The sequence below is a fragment of the Excalfactoria chinensis genome, chromosome 2 (genome assembly GCF_039878825.1).
Source record: "Excalfactoria chinensis isolate bCotChi1 chromosome 2, bCotChi1.hap2, whole genome shotgun sequence".
NCBI classification, from domain to species: Eukaryota; Metazoa; Chordata; class Aves; order Galliformes; family Phasianidae; genus Excalfactoria; species Excalfactoria chinensis.
The window spans coordinates 7,681,176-7,700,285 of record NC_092826.1 but is presented as its reverse complement, the minus strand read 5'-3'; the positions used below and the strand labels follow the sequence as shown (position 1 = coordinate 7,700,285).

The window sequence follows — 19,110 nt, the reverse complement described above, 5'->3', positions numbered from 1 at the left end:
GCTTTTTGTTTCCAGTGCTTTAGAGAATAAAATTAAATGTAAATTGGCATTAAAATCATCGTTGTATTACTTATCGTTGTATGTATTATGTTATATACCAGTAGACATTTTTGCAGTCTAATGGTTTTTACGAGAAAGAGGTGTTATTAGTCAGCCATTGCACTTAAATCTCACATTCCTAAATTTTCAGGTGCAGTGAGAGTGGAAAGAAAAGGAAAATTGGAAGAGAAGAGTTCTACAACATATGGTATGTATGGAACAATGGTATTTTTAGGAAAAAAGTAAAAGTCTCTAATGTTTACTTGATGCCTCTAAAGTACAAATGTAGGAGTGTAAAATATTTCCAGGGTCCAGCTGTATTTCCTTAGTTCAGGATCTTAAATACTGATTTAATGTACATGGCAAGTTGATAGTAAAGCAATAATTGTGTAAGAAGAGTCATGTTCCTATAGGAAGCATTTGTGTAGTGCTTGTGAGAGTACAAAAGCAAAGGTGGATGATTCTGGTAGGTGAGTTGTTGTGGTGGTTGTTTTGTTTTGTTTTCTCTAGTTTAACTCGTGATCACAGAATTGTAGAGGCTGGAAGGGACCTAGAGATCATCAAGTCCACCCTCCTTGCAAAGCAGGCTCCCTAGATCAGGTTGCAATGGTAGGCATCCAAGTGGGTCTTGGATATCTCCAAAGAAAGAGAATCTACAGCCTCCATGGGGAGCCTGTACCAGTGTTCTGTCACCCTCACTGTGAAGAAGTTCTTAAGCACATTTGTATGGAATTTGCTGTGCTTCAGTTTGTGACCATTTCCCTTGTCCTGTTTCCACACACTGCTGAAAAGAGTCTGGCCTCATCCCTTTGCCTCCCGCAGTGTGTCACATCCCCTCTCAGTCTTCTTTTCTTGAGGCTAAACAGACCCAATTCACACAGCCTTTCCTCATAAGAGAGAACCTCCAGGCCCTTTATCATCTTAGTGGCACTCTACTATGCTCTTTCCAGGATACTACAGTAATACTGCATTTATTTTGACGTGGTAGCCAATGAGAACAGGAGAAAAAAGGAAAATTTTGACTGTTAGTTTATATAGATATAGATATATAATTGTATTATATATATATATACACACACATATACATATGTATATTACATATACATATATGTATATGTAATATATATGTGTGATTGTATATATATGTATACAAGAAATGTTGTGTGTGTATATATATATTTTGTGTGTATGTGTGTATATATATATATACATACAATAAATAATCCTTCAACATTGACATTAATGATTTCCTTTCTGTAACAGTTTCATTTCCTTAGCTTGCTGCTGATTAATTAGAAAATGACCATAGAATGGCAGTGCTGTGAGATGTTGTGTGTGGGAGAACTAAAAAGTTAAATAGAATTTCTCTAAGTTGAAGTGTTTGTCCTTATGCATGTATCAATAGTGCCGCTTATAAGTGAAGTAAAAAGCAAAAGATGCACCATAATTTTTAGTCAGCATTTATTTTCTATGAAGATCTTGCTTGAAAGTGCTGACAGCATGAGCAATTTTGTGATAGAGAAATTTCCTTTAAATCCTTTAAACTTTCTGTAAGTATGAAGTGTGTTATGAAGATGACATCTTTTTGTTTGGGATTTTGCACCACTGAAAGCTTTTTTTCTAGTAAACCACAAGTTACATAGCTGTTATAAACTGTTTAATTAACATTACTTATGCCACCACAATAGTTTGAGATTAAAATGATGAGCTAAAAAAATAAGCAGTTTGGCGTGACGATGTTTTAAAATGATAAGATTTTCTTTCAGGTAAGAAGAAAGAAAAGGAAAAGGAGAAAAAAGAGAAGAAGGAAAAAGATCATAAATCAAAACAGAAAAAGAAGAAGAAAAAGAAGAAGAAATCTAAACAGCACGGTAAGATAATTATGCAGTTTCTGAAGGTGAGCCGAACTATTTAGTGCTTTTCTGACATAGATATTAAAATTTCTCAACAATGTAAATATAAAAATTTAAAAATAGCAGAGAACATATTGTGGCCTTAGTGTTATAAGCAAACTTGGGCCTGTGACTTCATTTCTGCTTACAAGCTTGTCTCTACATGATAGTCATAGACATTTTGTCTTCTGTCAGAATACATATATCCAGGTAATAATGGTTTTGCTTTTTGTCTCTTTAGACTCTTCCTTTGAAATACATCTATCCCTTATCTTGTTTGGACACTGCAGTAGTTCTAGTGTCCAACCTGTTGCTAAATTTCAGAGGTTTGTTGTATGAGATGGGGCCTTTTGGTTTCCTGGGAGGGACCTGAGCTAGGTGTGTTCTCCTGCCATTGAGTTCTTAGAGATGAGCCACTGAGGGGCAGATTACCTGTGAGGGCCCAGCAGGGCCTTGCAGTTGTCTTTGTGTTCTTTGTAGGTGGGCTTTTATCGTCTAACCTGTCAGAATAGGCTGCAATTACTTTTAGGAAGTGGTGTTTACAATGCTGCAACTAGATCTAAGGAAAAGAGATCTACCAGTAGGATCTCTAAGGATAACAGATGGTAAAGGATGAACTTGAGGAGAAAAAAATGATACCATGCACATTTTTTGTTACTCATACAATGATAAAAACGTTGTATGAAAAAGTATTCCTCTATACGTTCTGAGACTGGTGGATATCGGGTGAGTGTTGAATGTGTTGTTCTTTTTTAATGCTTGTGTTAGCTATTAGACTTCACTTGTCACAAACTTTACTGTTTGTAAACATTAACTAATCTTCTTAACTTTTCAGATTATTCAGATTATGAAGATAGTTCCGTTGAGTTCTTGGACAGGTGCTCTTCTCCATTGACGCGGTCCTCAGGAAGCTCTCTGACTTTGCGCAGCATGTTCTCAGAGAAGAATACATCATACCAGTATCCAAGAGCTATCTTGTCTGTTGACCTTAGTGGAGAAAGTAAGTTGGCTGGGCCAAAACTGTCTATTTGTAGGTTTAATTCCTTAGGAAGTATAATTTTAAAGAAAGTGTTTCATATAAATTCTTAATGTAGGTATAAATTGTGACTGCCTTTGATTTATAAGTAGTTAAAGCATAAGAGCTTAGACTCTTCAAGCTGTTCTACATTGTACTTTGTGTATCACATCGCATTAAAAGTATTCTGGGGAATTATCAAGAAATCTTAACATAGCAGCAGTGCATTTGAGTGTTTTTTGGTTTTTTTCTTGACACATTCAAGACTTCTGAATGACAGAAAAATTGTTTTTTTTTATTTGAAGTATTGAGTTTCTTTACACATAATCTCTTATGTGACTTTTTACTAGACCTTTCAGATATGGAGTTCTTGGATGATTCCTCTACAGAGAGTTTGTTACTTAGTGGTGATGAATACAATCAGGATTTTGATTCAACTAACTTTGAAGAGTCTCAGGATGAAGATGATGCTCTCAATGAAATTGTTAGATGCATTTGTGAACTGGATGAAGAAAATGGCTTTATGATTCAGGTAAAGGAATTAGGGGGTTGTATTTTCCACATAAATGTTGTGCTTTTGAAGATTCCCTTTCAAGGTTTTGGAGACTGAATTTACATTGAGAACTGTAAATAGAAGTGATCATTAATAATAAAATATTTTACACTTAGATTCTCCATCATATGCAGAGCATTTTCTCTTGGACGGGTTTCTTCTAACCATTTAATATGCAGAACAGGTTTGTAAGGAAGGGTAACTTTTTCTTATAGTTGGAAAAAATTCTTTTCTGCACACTAATCATTCTCTCTGTCTACAGACCTATGTAGTTATACCAGCACTTCTTTGTTAGTCCTTATGTTTGACAGTACCTGCTATAGACACCATGATTCTGCTCACTTAATACACCTCAGCTGTATACAAGATGAACCTCTGTATAAGACCTCTGCCATACAGATGTTAATATTATCAGTATCTTTGTGTAGCGAAGTTTATGCTTCATCTTTAAAACAGCAATTCTCAAACAAGAAACTACTTGCTCGTTTTAGAATCTACTAAGATTGTAAGTCTTAATATAAAAATAGAACAATTAACATTTGAAGAGTGTGTGGTATTTGCGTGCATCCAGCTGATGACAGGTTTGCAACTTTTGCTTCATGTGTGTTTGTATTGCAATGAAGGGTTGCTTCATTTAAAGTCCTTGTCTTAAAGAATTTATAATAGAGTGATTAGATCAGATGCAATGAAAAGAGAGGAAGAACTCTGTTGTCCATAGATTTGGAAAGTTCATGAATTTTGTGTTTTTTGCACTTAAAGGGAAAGGTATGTATTCCACTATCAACGTGGTAGTGTTTCTGTTGAAAAATACTAAACCTTTAATTGAGATCTGAAGGAAGCAAGAATGATTGTCCTGTTAATGGACTTCAAGTGAGTCTTTGGAAATGAAAGGAAGTTCTGAAAAAGAAGTACATGGACTGTCCCTGGAAATGCATTACTAAAATGCAGTGGTATGATGGAGGAATTGAGCAGCGCTTCAGCAATGATGCTAATAACACAGGAAAAAATGGACCAACGTAGAAATTCTTAGAGAGAATTTGTAACCATAGTGGTATGACCAGGAAAGGTGGCTTCAGTGTTTTGAATATGCTGATGCTCAACATTCATGTCTGCAGAGGAGTGAATTTCAAGGGTAAAACAGCAGATATTTAGATAAACAGACAATACACTGACCTAAGAAAGGGAAAATATACCTAAAAGTGATAGTTTCCTGCCTATTTCTTATATCCAGTGACAGCCTAATGTTGACTGCTTGTCTCCTTTCCATACTTTGTGTCACTGAGAGCAACCAGTTTGCTGTTTCTAAGCCTTCATGTCTTACCACTTCTATTTTGCTCTCCTATTCTCTTATTTCTCCTCTTTCATTTTCTCTTCATTTTCTTTTTCTTTTAGATTTTCCATTGGTGCGATATTAAAAACACATCTTTCTAGCGCACTGGAGAGATGCTTTGTAAATATAAATTATTAAACTGAAGAGTTTTCTACTTTTCACTGTTATGCTGTAATGTATTACATTATCTTTCTATTTTACTGTACTATATTTTTGTCTCTGTTACACTGCTAAATATCTAGGTGCTAAATATTGAGTATTGTAATAAAATACTGTTAAATATTGCGTCTTCATTTTTTTTTTTTTTTTCTCCAGTTTGGAATTTGTGGGTGAGGAAACTAAAGCTACCTTTAGCTTTGTCTTTGCCAACCCAAACATAATTATTTTACTCAAACCAGCTGTTTAAGTTAAACTGTTGTTCACTGAATTTTGATGATTACAAGTAATAGTTTCTGATTTTTGAATCTGCTTAGTTTTAGTTTTTGCTTTTGTTTTTTTTGACGTCAGTGTGAAGAATGCTTGTGTTGGCAGCACAGTGTATGCATGGGATTATTAGAGGACAGCATTCCAGAGCAGTACATCTGTTATATCTGCAGAGATCCACCAGGTATGAGTAAACCACCTTTATCTGCAGCTGTCTGGTTGGGATTTTTAAGCAGAAGTCTTATACATGGCTTAAATTGTTAAAGCTTTGTCCATTTTATGTTTATGTTTCACTTCTTTGAGGTTAACTCTTCTAAGTCTTACTGTAAGCATAGATTTACTTTTCTTTTAGTAATGTCTCGTTAAACTTGCTAAATCTTCATTGTGACTTGAACTACCATACCTTTGTTTATGAACTGAGTATCTTCAAACCTTTAGGTCTTATTAATTTCATTGTACTCTGAAAAGTCTGCAAATGAAACAGTCTTGTTCAAATATCTGCTTTGCATATGCTTGGAATTGGATCTGTTTGTTTAAATACCGCTTTTAGAGAAAAGGACTCATTGCCACCATACACTTATATATGCTATGGCTGTTGCTTCATATTAGTTGGGATTTATTAACGTTTGTGTTTGCCTGCAGAAATCTGGCACTCATGTTTAACTTTAAGATGCGCTTTGTGTGCTAAAGTTTGTAATATTTCTCCTAACAATTGATACAGATTTCCTCTAGTGATTTATCCAACAGGGTATCTGAAGCCTATTTGCAGAATTATTAAATAATACAGTTTTCATTAGTTCTTCTTGAGCAGAAAATTTAGAAATTAGAGCTGGACGGAAGTGACTTTTTCCATTTGCCCCAAACTGATTGTCGGTTGATAATATAAAGTCATGTCTCATAGTTCCTTATGTGGTGTACTCTGAGCAGTCAAGCCTTTTCTTATTTATAACAACTAATTTGTCTTGTGTTCTTTCCCTGCACTGTACTAGGTACTTCGTTATCCCCTGCTATACGGAGACTGTGTCCCTAAATTTTATCTTCTCTCCCTTCCTAACTATTACTTCTTTTCTTTCTATGTCAGGAGAAAAAGGTCATTCACAATGTCAGTATTTTAAAGTGTATTGGGATAATGGGCAGAAAGGAGATAGACAGGGTATTCTCCTGAAAGGTATGAAGGGCTTCCATCAACCCATTCTTTGTTATGTATATGATGATAGTCTGATATGAAATTTAGTGTAAGATATTGCAATCTTAGTCAGTTTGTTTATCTGGGTTCATCACTGTAAACAAAAATAATTAGCATTATATATTGCTTTTGCTTTTTTTTTTTTTTTTAAATAATTAAGTTACCTTAGAAGCATTAGCTAAGTACTCATTAATGCCTGTTGGATTAAAATTGTAGATGATATTATAGCATGGGATACCTAGAGGCTGCTTGTGTTGTTATCCTGTCTAGCAGTGTTTGGTTAAAGACCTCTCAAAGAAGAGCATAAGAATTCTGCTGTCATATATTTTTGAGTTTTCTCTTTTCATGAGGCCACCTTCTGGCTTCTAATAAGTAGATATTGAATACGTCGTGGAAGCAAAATATTTGTTAGCTTTTCCCAAATAAACCTAGATGTTAAAATCCTCTCCAACACTTCCATCAATAATTTAATTACTTTTTAACTTCTGCAGCTTTTGTAAAACAAAAAATTGAAGTTCTGTTTATTTAAAAAGATTTTATTTTATTTTTTGGCAGTTTGATTGGCGTACACTTTCTTTATATTTTATACCTTAATCACAACGTTAATTAGATTGTTCATTTCCAAGTGCCATTTAGAGAGATTGAGTTTTCAGCTTTGCTTTTTAAGTGAAGTAACAAGTGTTCCCTTTAAATCCTAGAAAACTAAGTTTCAGATAATCAATAAAATAATAAGGTCTTGAATCATTCTGTCATGGATGTTAGGAGACATTTAGGAGATACAACAAATAATTATAGCGCTCTAGTTTTAAATGCAATTCTGTTGTGTCTTTAGATGTTTCTGAATTTGTGAATTGCTTACCTCCAGGTCAGAGGTGGAGTGCCAAATATCTTTACGATAAGGACTGGCTAAACAATGGACACATGTGTGGTTTGTCATTTTTGAAAGAAAACTACTCTCATCTTAATGCCAAAAAGATTGTGTCAACGCATCACCTGCTGGCAGATGTATATGGTGTAACAGAAATATTGCATGGATTACAGTTGAAGATTGGGATATTAAAGTAAGTATCAGTCCGGGGTTTGTTTCATTTTTTAAAAATATATGTAAGTAGTAGAAGCTACTGTTTCCATACACATTATTTTATCATGTTAAAGTTGTTTCTTATAAAACAGTTTAAATAGTTCCAGTGCAACATATACCTTCATCTTCTGCAGGGGTTAGGTGTTCAGAGTTGGTATATAATTTGTGGGGTTTTTTTGTTTGTTTTTGGTTTTTTTTGCTGTTTGTTTTTTATTGTTCTTTTTTCTAAGCAGCTGACTTAGTGCTAATGGGGCAGTGTGAATTTATTCTGAATTGATAAGTGACCTAGCAGTGCTCTCTTATCTTTGATAATGGCACTTGTATTAGTTGTGATTTAGCAGAAGTGGATTTATAATAGTATGGCACTGTAAGAGGATCTTCTATTTAACGTTTTTCTCATCTTTGTTGTAGAAATAAACATCACCCAGACCTTCATCTCTGGGCTTATTCGGGAAAGCGAAAAGAGCAAGAACAAATAACTCTCGGAGTAGAGAAAAAGATAGTGACTTTTCCACATGCTGTTAATCCAACTGAAAGGACGTATCATGGTCAAAACCATAAAGAACTACCTAGTTTACCCCAGAAAATGGAAGAAACATATATCACGAGTGAGCACAGTTACCAAAAGCCACAGAGTTTTGGTCAAGATTGCAAGGCAGTCGCTGACCCTATGAGCTCAGATGATGAGGATACAAGTAGTTTTGAGGAAGACCAGGAATTTTGTTCAGAGAACAAAAACTGTTTACTATATTCTTTTAAAGATGATGGCATGAACGAGCAGGTAAGTACCATCATTCATCTGGGAAGTTTCTTAATTAGGCAAATATGTTTAATCTGATAAAGGTCAAGTATGTGAGTAATTCAGAAGTGTTTGTTAGAACTCAACATACTCTATCAAATAAGTCAGTGCCAGTTAGTAAAAATCGGAGCAAAGTAAGATTGCTGATGTTCTTTCAGCAAAGTAGACATGTTTGCTTTGGTGAAGTGCAAAATAAGTTTCAAGTATTGCCTATGCTAAAGCTGTTTATATTTGTTCTTCTACAATGTTACAAAAGAAAAAAACAGAACTTCAGTGTTTTCTGAGAGCTGAGGAAAACAGAGCAAGTTTTCTTTTTTTTTCCTCTCAATTCTATTTTCTATTTGTGTTTTTGTTTAACTGAGATTTCATTAGTGTTAATTATCATGCTCTACTTTCCTTTCAGTAGTGATATTACCAACAAGTCCACAAGTAATAATTAAGCCAGTTTAAAAGTTGTGTGCAATTTCTTCTGAGTTTTTAATACTGCATATTTCTTCTAATTAAAGCTTTCATGGACTTTTAGCCATGATTATGTTTGGTAATGTAATACGTCTTTCTCAGTTTTGCATTACATGTTTGAATCCATTACACTTTGGATAGGAGTTGATACTTTTTAGTCTGGTCTTAGTCAAGAATTCTCATTAAGAAAAAAAAAAAATCCACAAGACAACAATGAAAAGCAACCAAAAATAAATAAGTAAACCTTTCTGTTTTTTACAATACCGACTGTGAGAATAAATCGCCCAATTCATCCCTTTTTCGAAGTACAGTTTCTGATGTGGAAGAAATGAGTAAGATGTATCTTTTTTCTTCTAGTTTTAAAATTGGCATGTGAGCTATATAATCTGAATGGAAAATTTTGGCTCATTCCAGTTAGAACTGACTATGCTAAATTGCATGTTTATACTCAGTTTCTGTAGTAAATAAACTTGCAACAATGTCAAATAGGCTTTCTCTCCAACAGTTGGTTATGTAGTATTTGCAGTGATTATTTTTGTAGAATTAAGTAGAGAACATGTAAGCACTGAAAAAATAATGTTTCCGGTAGAAAGTAAATCATATACCTGAAGAGCTGGGTGCTCTGTCTTCTGAACTTGGAGGAGATCTGTTGGGTCAGTGTCAGAATACTACTTCTTTTGCGCTGCCTTAGTTCGTCTTCCTGCCAGTAGTTAGCCTTGCTGCTAAAATATGGCTTACTGTCTGGACATAGATGTGTTGAAGAGCACTCTGGTTTCTCCATGAGCTACTTTGTACTCAGGAGTGTGCTGACACTGGCGCTGAAGTGCCATTTTGACATGAAGTAGCTTCTGTCTAAGGAGCTCTCTTCACTTCTCCTTCGCAAACTTCTGTTCTGGATTTTTGCAAAGAATTGCTCAGGTTGGAAAAGACTTTAAAGATCATTGAGTCCAACTACAACCTAATCATTTGCATTCTCCTTTCTACCTTCCTGTCTTTTCCGAGTCATGGGTTCTTAATATCCTAGAATGGCTTAAATTAGAATCTATGGATCTGTTGCAGATCTCCTCTTCTTTTACAAGCTATGACCAGATTATTTTATTCAGATCCCTTTTTGGACGCATGTACGCATCTACTTTTTCCTTCTGAAAGCATGAGCTTGTCCCACCTCACTCTCCCACTTTTTTCTTCTTCAATAACTGTTGTGTGTTCTACTTCTTACTACCTCTTTCAGCACTTCCTGATAGTCCGCATTGATCTGGTTCCTTGGTCTCTTAGCTTAGAGGAAAACCTTTGGTTTTAAGTTATGTTGTATGAACTGACCAGTTCAGTAAAACAAAGGTCATAAAAAGGAAATATATGATAGGAATAAAGAAAAAAAAAACAACTATGTTACTTAATCTGTAGTTGTCTCTCAGCTTCAAGTTGTTTTTTTTTTTTCCTCATTGCCACAGGCATCTGAAAAATTCACTTAACAGATGATCTTGATGTTAGAATTGTGTAAATGAAGTGTCATTCAGCAGGGCAAAACCAGCATTCTTTTAGGTGTACAGAAGAGTCTGAAAATTGTCAGAAATTGGCTGTTTGGTCTTTATATAGAATATTTCCAATGTAATTGTGAGGGATGTGAATAGTGAAAGCATTAAGGAGGTAAAACTGATATTTGAAAGATGGAAGATTTTATCTAGTTTGAGAATTTAGAGGCATTTATGATGTACAAAAATGATATTTGCTAAATAATTTTGTGAATATTGTGAATATTAACTGCTTGCCCTCTAGGAGTTGCTTACAAAGCTGCCAGCAGGATGGTCTAAGTTGGACTTATTTTTTTTTAAGTAAGATGTAATTGAAATCTTTGATTTCTGCTTGGGAAGTGGTTAAAGATCTGTCAGTTCCCCACTTCTTGGGGAAGTTGATGACTCTTACTGTTGATGACTGGAAGAAGACACGTGTGAAGTCTGTACTGATATGACATGGAAAGCATTTTAGCACTTCATCGATCAAGTGTATTAAAATGATTAAATTCACTACTTGCCCTTACATCAAAGTCATTTCTTGGCATGAACTGATTCTGTGTGAGCACGTACCTTGAATTTTCCTTGAATTAGGTCTCTAAAACAGAATTGTTAATAATGAAATAACTTTCATCAGATAAGAAGTCATAATGAGTATAACATTAAAACTTCAAATCCTTCAAAGTAACAGAGATTCTTTGAAGAAACATATTAATTAATCTGGTATACTTTCTTTGGTCACAGCCAGTGGCCAAAACATCAGACAGATAAGATGAGAAATTTGTTTACTGGCATCTTTGAATTAATTAGTTTGTTCAAAACAAGCTAATCTTCCACATATGCCATATTTGCATAACATGGCAGCACAGCTCTCAATGTTAAGGTCCCTGTACCCAGCCCTGAACACATTTAATTCTGGCTAAAACTTGTAGTGGCAAGTTACAGGGAATCACAGTATAGGGAGCAAAGACTTCTGTTTGTAACAACAGGTGAATGGCACACTTTGCAAAATAATGACTTCTGACATCTTGGGCATCAGTGTATTTTGTGCAGCTTTCATTCATTCTTTACCTATACTTGGAGCAATCCTTTGGGTTTTGTATATTTTTTAATGTCATACTGATGCAGTTCAGCACTTCATGAATTGAGTCATGATTTTTATAAACAGAGCGCAGAAATACAACCTGTGTTACTGCATTAAAGAAACTTTACCTGCCCTCACTTCTGTCTTGCTCCCACAGTAAAAACCATGCTCATTTGTATGGAATTTGCATTTTGTCTGTTTTACTCTACTGATGTGTTATGATACATGGCTGCTGAATATGCTTTTTGTCAAGGATGCAAAAGTACGGTTCTAAAACAGTGTAGTGTATCAAGGGTCAAAATGAAATCTAGAAATTAAATAGATACTCTTAAATGGCATTTTTTTCTTTCTGTTGCCCCTATGAAGAAGAATTCTGCTGAAGGAAACACTGTGTTTGTTTGTAATGAAAGAAAAGGCTCAGAGGAACAAGTGGATGCACATCTTCAATGGCAGCTAAATCTCCTTACCCATATAGAGAATGTACAGAATGAAGTCACCAGCAGAATGGACCTGATTGAAAAGGAAGTTGATGGTAACTGCATTTACAGATGCTTGTTTATATTATCTAAAATAGCTTATTTCATAGACACTTATTTCAAAGGCAGTATCTGTCTAGTCTTTGTCCAGATGTGGACCATAAAGCTGACAGCCTTTATTCTGCAGCTGGCTTGATTGTTCGTTTGCTTGACAGTATTTAGGAAAAGTTGTTTCATTCTGCCTAACTGGATTCAGGAAAACAAACCAGACTTCCTGGGAAAACATGCGTGAGACGGTACTGTAGAAGTAAACATTGCAGCACATGAATTTACTCACTAGTTATAGAAAGTTAGGAATGAGAGGGACTTGATTGCAGTGTTTTCATGAAAATCCTTCATAATTTTTGACAAATGGTCATTTGACTCTTATTTGCAGTTTTGTTACTGCCTCACGTGAGGCAGTGTTTCTTGAAATACAAGGTTTGTCTTTTCCCTTTTTTGTCTCTACAAGCATAGAAATTAATTTAAAAACATTTTAGACTGGAAACCTGTTCTGTAATCTGAACCTTATATCTAGGAGCATGACTAAGTGACAGAAGTGAGCCTAGAATTGTAGTGATTGTGACATTCCTACTCTGCTTTTTCTGTTGGAGATCTATCATGCATAGAAGGCTCTGGACTGAAGTTTCTTTATTATGTGTAGACAGTAAATCATTAGCCTAGGCTGTACTTTGCTCTTGGGTATCTACAATAACAATCAAATTAGAAGATACGTTTGATTTGTTGGAAAAATCACAGCCTTGGTATTTTTTCCCTTCTCACTAAGGATAAAATATTCAAGAAAGGTTTAACTGTCCTGAAAATTGTTTCTCAGAGACTCATTCTGATTAATTTCTTCTTCATTTTCCTTTTGTAGTTTTAGAAAGCTGGCTTGATTTCACTGGAGAACTGGAGCCACCAGATCCTTTAGCAAGATTGCCTCAGCTGAAGCGACGTATTAAACAGCTCTTACTTGACATGGGGAAAGTACAGCAAATAGCAACGCTTTGTTCTGTATGACAAAAGGAAGAATAAAGAAATAAAAATAGGTTCTCTACGGTGAATTTTCTTACTAGCCACAAAGACTGATAGGAAGACAGCAAAAAGCCGAGCGTTTATATTGTTCTTTGATGATTGCATTTATAGCCTAAAGTTTTAGGGAGTGAAGAGGAATCCTAGAGTAAGCAATCTGTTATATTGAAAATCTAAATATTTGTGTCCAAACCTCAAAATATGGTGTGTTACACACTGAGAAATGTTTGTATCTCAGTATGACAAACAAGGAAACTTCTGCATACAGGAAAGCTGAGCAAAATCTCTGCAAGGAACAATTCTGCTGTTTTGAAACATCTGGTGGAAAATTCTAAATTCATGGAATTCAGCTGCCTAAAAATCTTTGAACTGCGTTTTTACAAAATTCTTCTCATCAGTAAAAGACACAGAGAGATCTGCATCCTCTCTACAAGAGAAGTTTATAGATGATATTCTTTTCTCATGAATGTTCAGGAAAGTGAGCATATTAGCTTTGATTTTGGAAGAAGCGACTTGTCACAGTCTCCTTTTCAAAGTATTTTTTTAAATAAAAAACTTTATTACAGCACCCTTAGGCTCCTTTAAAACGTAAGTGGCAAACAGTGGTCAGATGTGCCAAATAACGTTACAACCACTGGAATGAGATTTTCATTATGGCTTACATGAACGTTTTTTTCCGTATTCCTACTTGGTGCCAGCAATCCATCCAAAATTATATCTAGTTTATATTTTTTATGTTTTGTGGAGAGTATTCAGGATTCAAAGTACAATTTTTTCTTGTCCTGGGTATCTCTGGTGTTATTTCACCATCCTCAGCTGGGATGAGGAATGACAAGAGCAGGGAATCGGTCTGTGGCTGTCAGTATGCTGAACCACTAGAATAAGTATTTCAATACACATTATACAACAAAACTTCCAGCTTCAGTAAATGCAACATCATGAAACCAAAGGCAACCTAGCTGTTCTGTTAGCTTCTGCTGAATTTTGAGCCCAGGGCTTTCCCCGTGCTTATAAGTTGCCACTGTACCCAGTGCTACGTGCATACTTGTATGTGCGTGTATATGTGTACACACACACACATATACATTTATACATACTATATACATTTATATCTACACATCTATTTTTTTCAATAGACTATAAGAACTGGTGGTTAACATAAAACGTTACCTTTTAACAAACAGTTTCTAAAATTGAAAATAATGTATGTACAGGTTTTGAAATTTGTAAGATATGACTGTTAAAAGGAGGCTATTTAACTGAAGACAAAGATACTTGAACATTTTATGCCTCGCATCTGTTTATCAGTTCTAGTTATCTGTATAAATGCATTTTAGAACCGATAGACAGGTAAACTTGAATTTAACTTTTGATAAGAGTACAAGCCACTGTACATTCAAAAATTATTTAAATTTGCAAACACACTGTTCTATATGTAAGGTACTGTATGTAAAACTGTTTATTAAAACTATTCTGCGTACTCTACATTTTCAGCTTTTCTTCCTGATCTACATACGAATGTGTATTATAATAATGTACAGACATCAGAAGTCCTTGGAATGCCTTTTTGAGGATTCATAACATTGAAAATGTGCCAAAGATGGTTTAACTGGGAAAGACACTGCAACCTGTGCACTGAACTTTTGTGTTATAAGCATCATTGAGACAGTAGTGTGGCTGCTAAAAAACAAAACACCCTTCCGTGACATTTCTTGTCCGTCTGTCATGTCTGAAGTTATCACTTTTGATGTCCAAAATGAAGTGTAAGCCCATGTCACAGAGTGGTTGCTATTCCAAACACATCGCCACATCAAGCTTATAGGGAGGTATTGCAGAACCATGTGATGACATTGAAGGTAACTGTAGAATCACGATTGGCAGCTTCGAAATACAACAGGAGGAGTTGTTGACTTTTTTATAATAACTGTTAATAAAGAAAATATTCTGATGTGTTATATAGTTGGATGCTTAATGGCTTAAAACAATATGAATAGCTGAATGACCTATTTGCTTTTAGATATGTGAGACTCTTACATGCTATTCACTTGCTGCATATCCTTGAATGTGTTGCTGTGTGAACGGTATAAGAGAAGTGGAATCCAGCTGACTTACTTTGAAGGAAAGTGGAGTGTATTTACATACACTGCAGTGATATTATGCAGTGTATGTGATACAATAAACTATAAATGTTATGGAAGGTGGAGGTGAACTAAGAAATTCCAGGTGAGAGGAATGAGATTATCTTGCTCGTGCAGAAGTAGGGAAAAGGTATCTGAAAAGGAAGTCGTAAGGTCAGAGCTAAAATTGCCTGTGCAGCTTTCACTTCTGTCTCTGTATGCAGTAGCCTGAATTTACCTGAGTACTCAACTTTATCTCTGAGGATCCTGCCTGATTCAGGATGGACTCTGCTTACCAAAACAACATCTGATTACAATTTGTTTGCCTTCACTTCCTGTGTAGTCAGTCATTATTAGATACGTACCTTGCAAGCATTCACAACTTGTAAAGAAAATGTACTTATGGGCAATGCTGTGATGCGCTGTCTGTTGCTTGAGTGCTTCACAAACCTGTCCGAGTTCTCTTTCAAATTGCAGTGTTAGTCTGTGACACCTGAAGATCAGTTTTGGCCCTGGTTCCTCAATTACTCGTGTTGATAGGATGCTTTTGAAACATCCTATGTTTTAAACACAAGTCAGGTGCCATAAAATGCCTGAATGTTATGCACAAATGTAACCTGCAGTTGATTGCTTAACTCATTTGCCAGTCAAACCTGATGTGATCTGGTTCATACAAGCATGTCTTCCAATTGGCCTTATTGAGAGAATCATTTTTCTTTATGTGTTATTTTCCATCTGTTTTCCTGCTTCTTCCTCACTAATTAATCCAAGTATCTACACACAATCTGTTTACAGCATCGCTTACCTGGACAGCGATTTCAGTTTCTTGTGATGGTTGATGAAGGAGGCAGAGGAGAAAATAGTAGTTGGTGGTGTTGTGCCGCCTGTTTGTGATACGTTTGTGCAGAGAAGTAAGATACAGTTGTTAAATTTTTAGCCTTCCCTTATAATTTATTAGGAAAATAAGAAAAAAATTAAAGGGAAATACCCCATTACCTCTTGTGAGGTACAATACTAAATGGCAAACTTGTGGAGCCTTGAAATGCTGAACTCTTTGTCAGAAATCTGCCCACCTGTTTTCTGTCCTGGAGGTATCGGGAGTGATTCATTTCAAACCCTTCCTCCTGTGACTATATTGAAGGCTTTCTGTCAAGATTTTTAAGTTGGAATGATGGACATCAGTATTACAGTTGTAAATGTAGCGCAGGCTTGGCGATGTAGGTAGCCCCTAGTACATGTTTTCTGATGATGTTGCAGTTATAAAATGGAGATACTTCAAATCACATGGCAGGAAATGCATGGAAAGATAATTTCTATAATACTTTTCCTTGGGTAACTGTAGGGAAGCTAATTCCCCTATTTTAGATATTCTGGACTTCAGTGCATATGTATTTGTTCAGATTTGGAGTGATAAACAGCTGCAGAACCCTGTTATTTTTCTTAGGAGTTGAACTGCAGTTTCCTAGTAGATTTCTTTGCTGGCTTGCAAAGAACTGAAGCAGTTTTTTTCCATGTGTGCAGAACTCTTATAGAGCAGCCATCGCCCTGCTGATTCATTTAATGTCTGAGTTTCTGCTTGCTGTTGAGCTCCTTGTTTTTTCCCTAGTAATATGGAGATGCTGATGTGTGAAGGGGGTGGGTGCAACTATGCCATCTGTTTGCAATTGATACCTGCCTTTGCCGTGTTGGTTTAGAAGACTGGAACCGTGTGTTTTCTCCCTACTGCTTAATAATGTCGCAGTCTGTCAGCTTTAATTTCAGAGTGCTTATTAAGATCAGAGCTCAATCACTCTCTAAATGTCCATTGCTACCTTCGTGTTAAATTGATTGCTACTATTTTCTCTTATACTGAGCCTGTATTGCGATAAGCTATCACTTTATGAAGTTTTTTATTATATTTTTGTTATGTCCTCGGTGCTGGGTGTAGGGGCCTGTCTTCAGCAATAAGAATTATACACTATGTGTATACCTGTTATATATGGAAAGTACAACCGAGCATGTAACGACTGTGAAAATACACAGCGCAAAGCGCAGATTGAACATTTGGCAGCCGTTTTACAACAACCTGAACAACTCAAATGAAAAAGTAGAGACCGCGTGGAGGAAATGAACTAGCATGAAAGGTCCTTCAGGAGTGAATCTCACTTTTTATACATGCTGGGCTGTGTGTAGATAAACCACAGACTGAATAACTACAGTTACTTCAACTGCTCTTTACTTCAACCAGTAGCTTCCTTTGCTGTACAATTGGCGAGAGCTGCCTTGTTCAGCTTGCAGCCATGAGCATCAGTGCATTGCCGCCAAACACTCTGAGGCAGCAGTGCGCTATTATAAAATCTTCTAAGAGATATGTGAAGTACTTTTTTCTGTGATTTATTTTTTATAATAGCAATAATGTTGGCTGCATTCTAATACAATAAAGGTCGTTGAGATTGTTATGTGCCTGGGTTCCCATTCAGTCGACTTGACTTTCAGTGAGTTAATGAATGTGTGCACTTAAAATCACTAGAGAATCTTTGGTGGTGTGTTTAGCTTGTAGTAAATAAACTGCATACAGTCACAGATACTCTTATTTGCATGGATCATAAAGCTTTAGGGAATCTTCAGTTGTATCTTAACCCATAGCCAAGTTATGTAATCAGTAAATTATTTGCAATGCTGAACGCTCTTTGAAAGGGTAGATAAGTTTTGTTGTGGACTGGGGCAAAATGGTAAGCAGGAGCTGAACAAAACCGGGCAGAATCTGAGTGAGACTCTAATACACAGAAACTGTTGAGTTGTTCACATAACAAAAAAAAAAATGTTATAATCTTGAACATGTAAAAAGCGAACCACTAGATGTATCGCTAGCAAAGGCACCATCTCAAAGCTGTCTCTCAAAGAATACAAAGACAAATTCAGATCTTGGAGTAATACGTGATCTGCTGTTTTTCTTGTCCTGAGTCACATCAGGGATCCAGCCACCTGAGTATCTTGTTTTGGACAGGTCAATGCAAGCATCTGTAGAGATATATTGACTGTTCAGACTCTATGCAAATTGATCTTTCCCTTGTGATATGATTCATCTCTGGATAACAGAAGTTCCCTCAATCAAAGTCTTTATAAAAGATTTATCAGTTTTGTCAGTCATTGATACAGATCTGTTCTCCATGAATTCGTTTAATCCACTGTTCTCCATTTGTCTTTTTTCACCTCCGTAACAATCAGGAGACAGAAAAAATTAATCAGCTTTTTGTATGCAGGACTTGAATTTCTCCTTAGATTTGCTTTCCCTCTTCATTGACTGTATGCGGTTGTGTCCAGAGCAGGTTAAGTATTGTATTATCAGGCAGAACAAAATAAATACAATTTTGGCCTACCAGAAATTCAGCGCCTTGTTAGTATGACTAGGGAAGTTTTCTGTTTTCTCGTGGATTTTCATCTGCCGAGTATTGAATCTTATCATACAAATCTATCCATTGCTTGGTGGTAGGTGGATGGTTGTACACAATGATCTTGGAGATCTTTTCCAACCTTGGTGATTCTATGATTCTAGCAGGCAAAGGGGAATAGAACAGAACAGGAAGAAAAATGTCCTCTGCCTGCTTTTCTGACCTTGCCTAGTTTAGTGTTCTGGTATATCCCCTTCATACTTTTAACTTAAAGAATGTGAGAAATTACTCAAATGTCCAATATCTCTTCTGATTTTGCATCACTTACTGCATTTTTGACACCTTTTGAGGATTTAATTAATGATAATTGCCAAAATCATGTGAAGATGTTTGAAATAAGATCCTTATGCTTGGGAAGAAATGTACTTGTGCTCACAAATACATGAGAAGTTGTTAAAGAATGGCATGGTTTCTATGCTGTGTTCTTGAAACATAGGAGAAAATGGGTCAATATTTTATCCCAGTTCAGCACAGACCATTGATTGAAAATAAATGAAATACATGATACGGGCATCATCTAACAAAGCTTTCAGCTCTTAAAATTGCTACTTCCAACTCACAGCCTCATTCAGAAGTCTTCTTTAAGCCCCTTTCTGAATATAAGATTTGTTTCTCAGGCTTCAGTTTTCAGCAAAAGTAACTT

The 19,110-nt window shown here is 35.7% G+C and overlaps 1 protein-coding gene across 10 annotated transcripts in view; it reads left to right on the top strand.

Annotated features, from left to right (window-relative positions):
- The window catches only part of PHF20L1 (PHD finger protein 20 like 1), a 49,227-nt gene extending 34,613 nt beyond the window's left edge, over nucleotides 1–14,614 (top strand). For 6 of the 10 annotated variants that reach the window (XM_072327749.1, XM_072327745.1, XM_072327740.1 and 3 more), the window contains 10 exons: nucleotides 191–247; nucleotides 1,806–1,910; nucleotides 2,767–2,931; nucleotides 3,297–3,478; nucleotides 5,337–5,436; nucleotides 6,334–6,420; nucleotides 7,304–7,499; nucleotides 7,931–8,300; nucleotides 11,739–11,904; nucleotides 12,765–14,614. In XM_072327749.1, the coding sequence (XP_072183850.1) occupies nucleotides 191–247; nucleotides 1,806–1,910; nucleotides 2,767–2,931; nucleotides 3,297–3,478; nucleotides 5,337–5,436; nucleotides 6,334–6,420; nucleotides 7,304–7,499; nucleotides 7,931–8,300; nucleotides 11,739–11,904; nucleotides 12,765–12,907 (1,571 nt within the window). In that variant the 3' untranslated portion in view covers nucleotides 12,908–14,614. The remainder of the gene's footprint in view (nucleotides 1–190; nucleotides 248–1,805; nucleotides 1,911–2,766; nucleotides 2,932–3,296; nucleotides 3,479–5,336; nucleotides 5,437–6,333; nucleotides 6,421–7,303; nucleotides 7,500–7,930; nucleotides 8,301–11,738; nucleotides 11,905–12,764) is intronic. The other 4 variants (XM_072327748.1, XM_072327747.1, XM_072327746.1 and 1 more) reach the window with 1 other exon arrangement.
- Nucleotides 14,615–19,110: the final 4,496 nt, after the last annotated feature.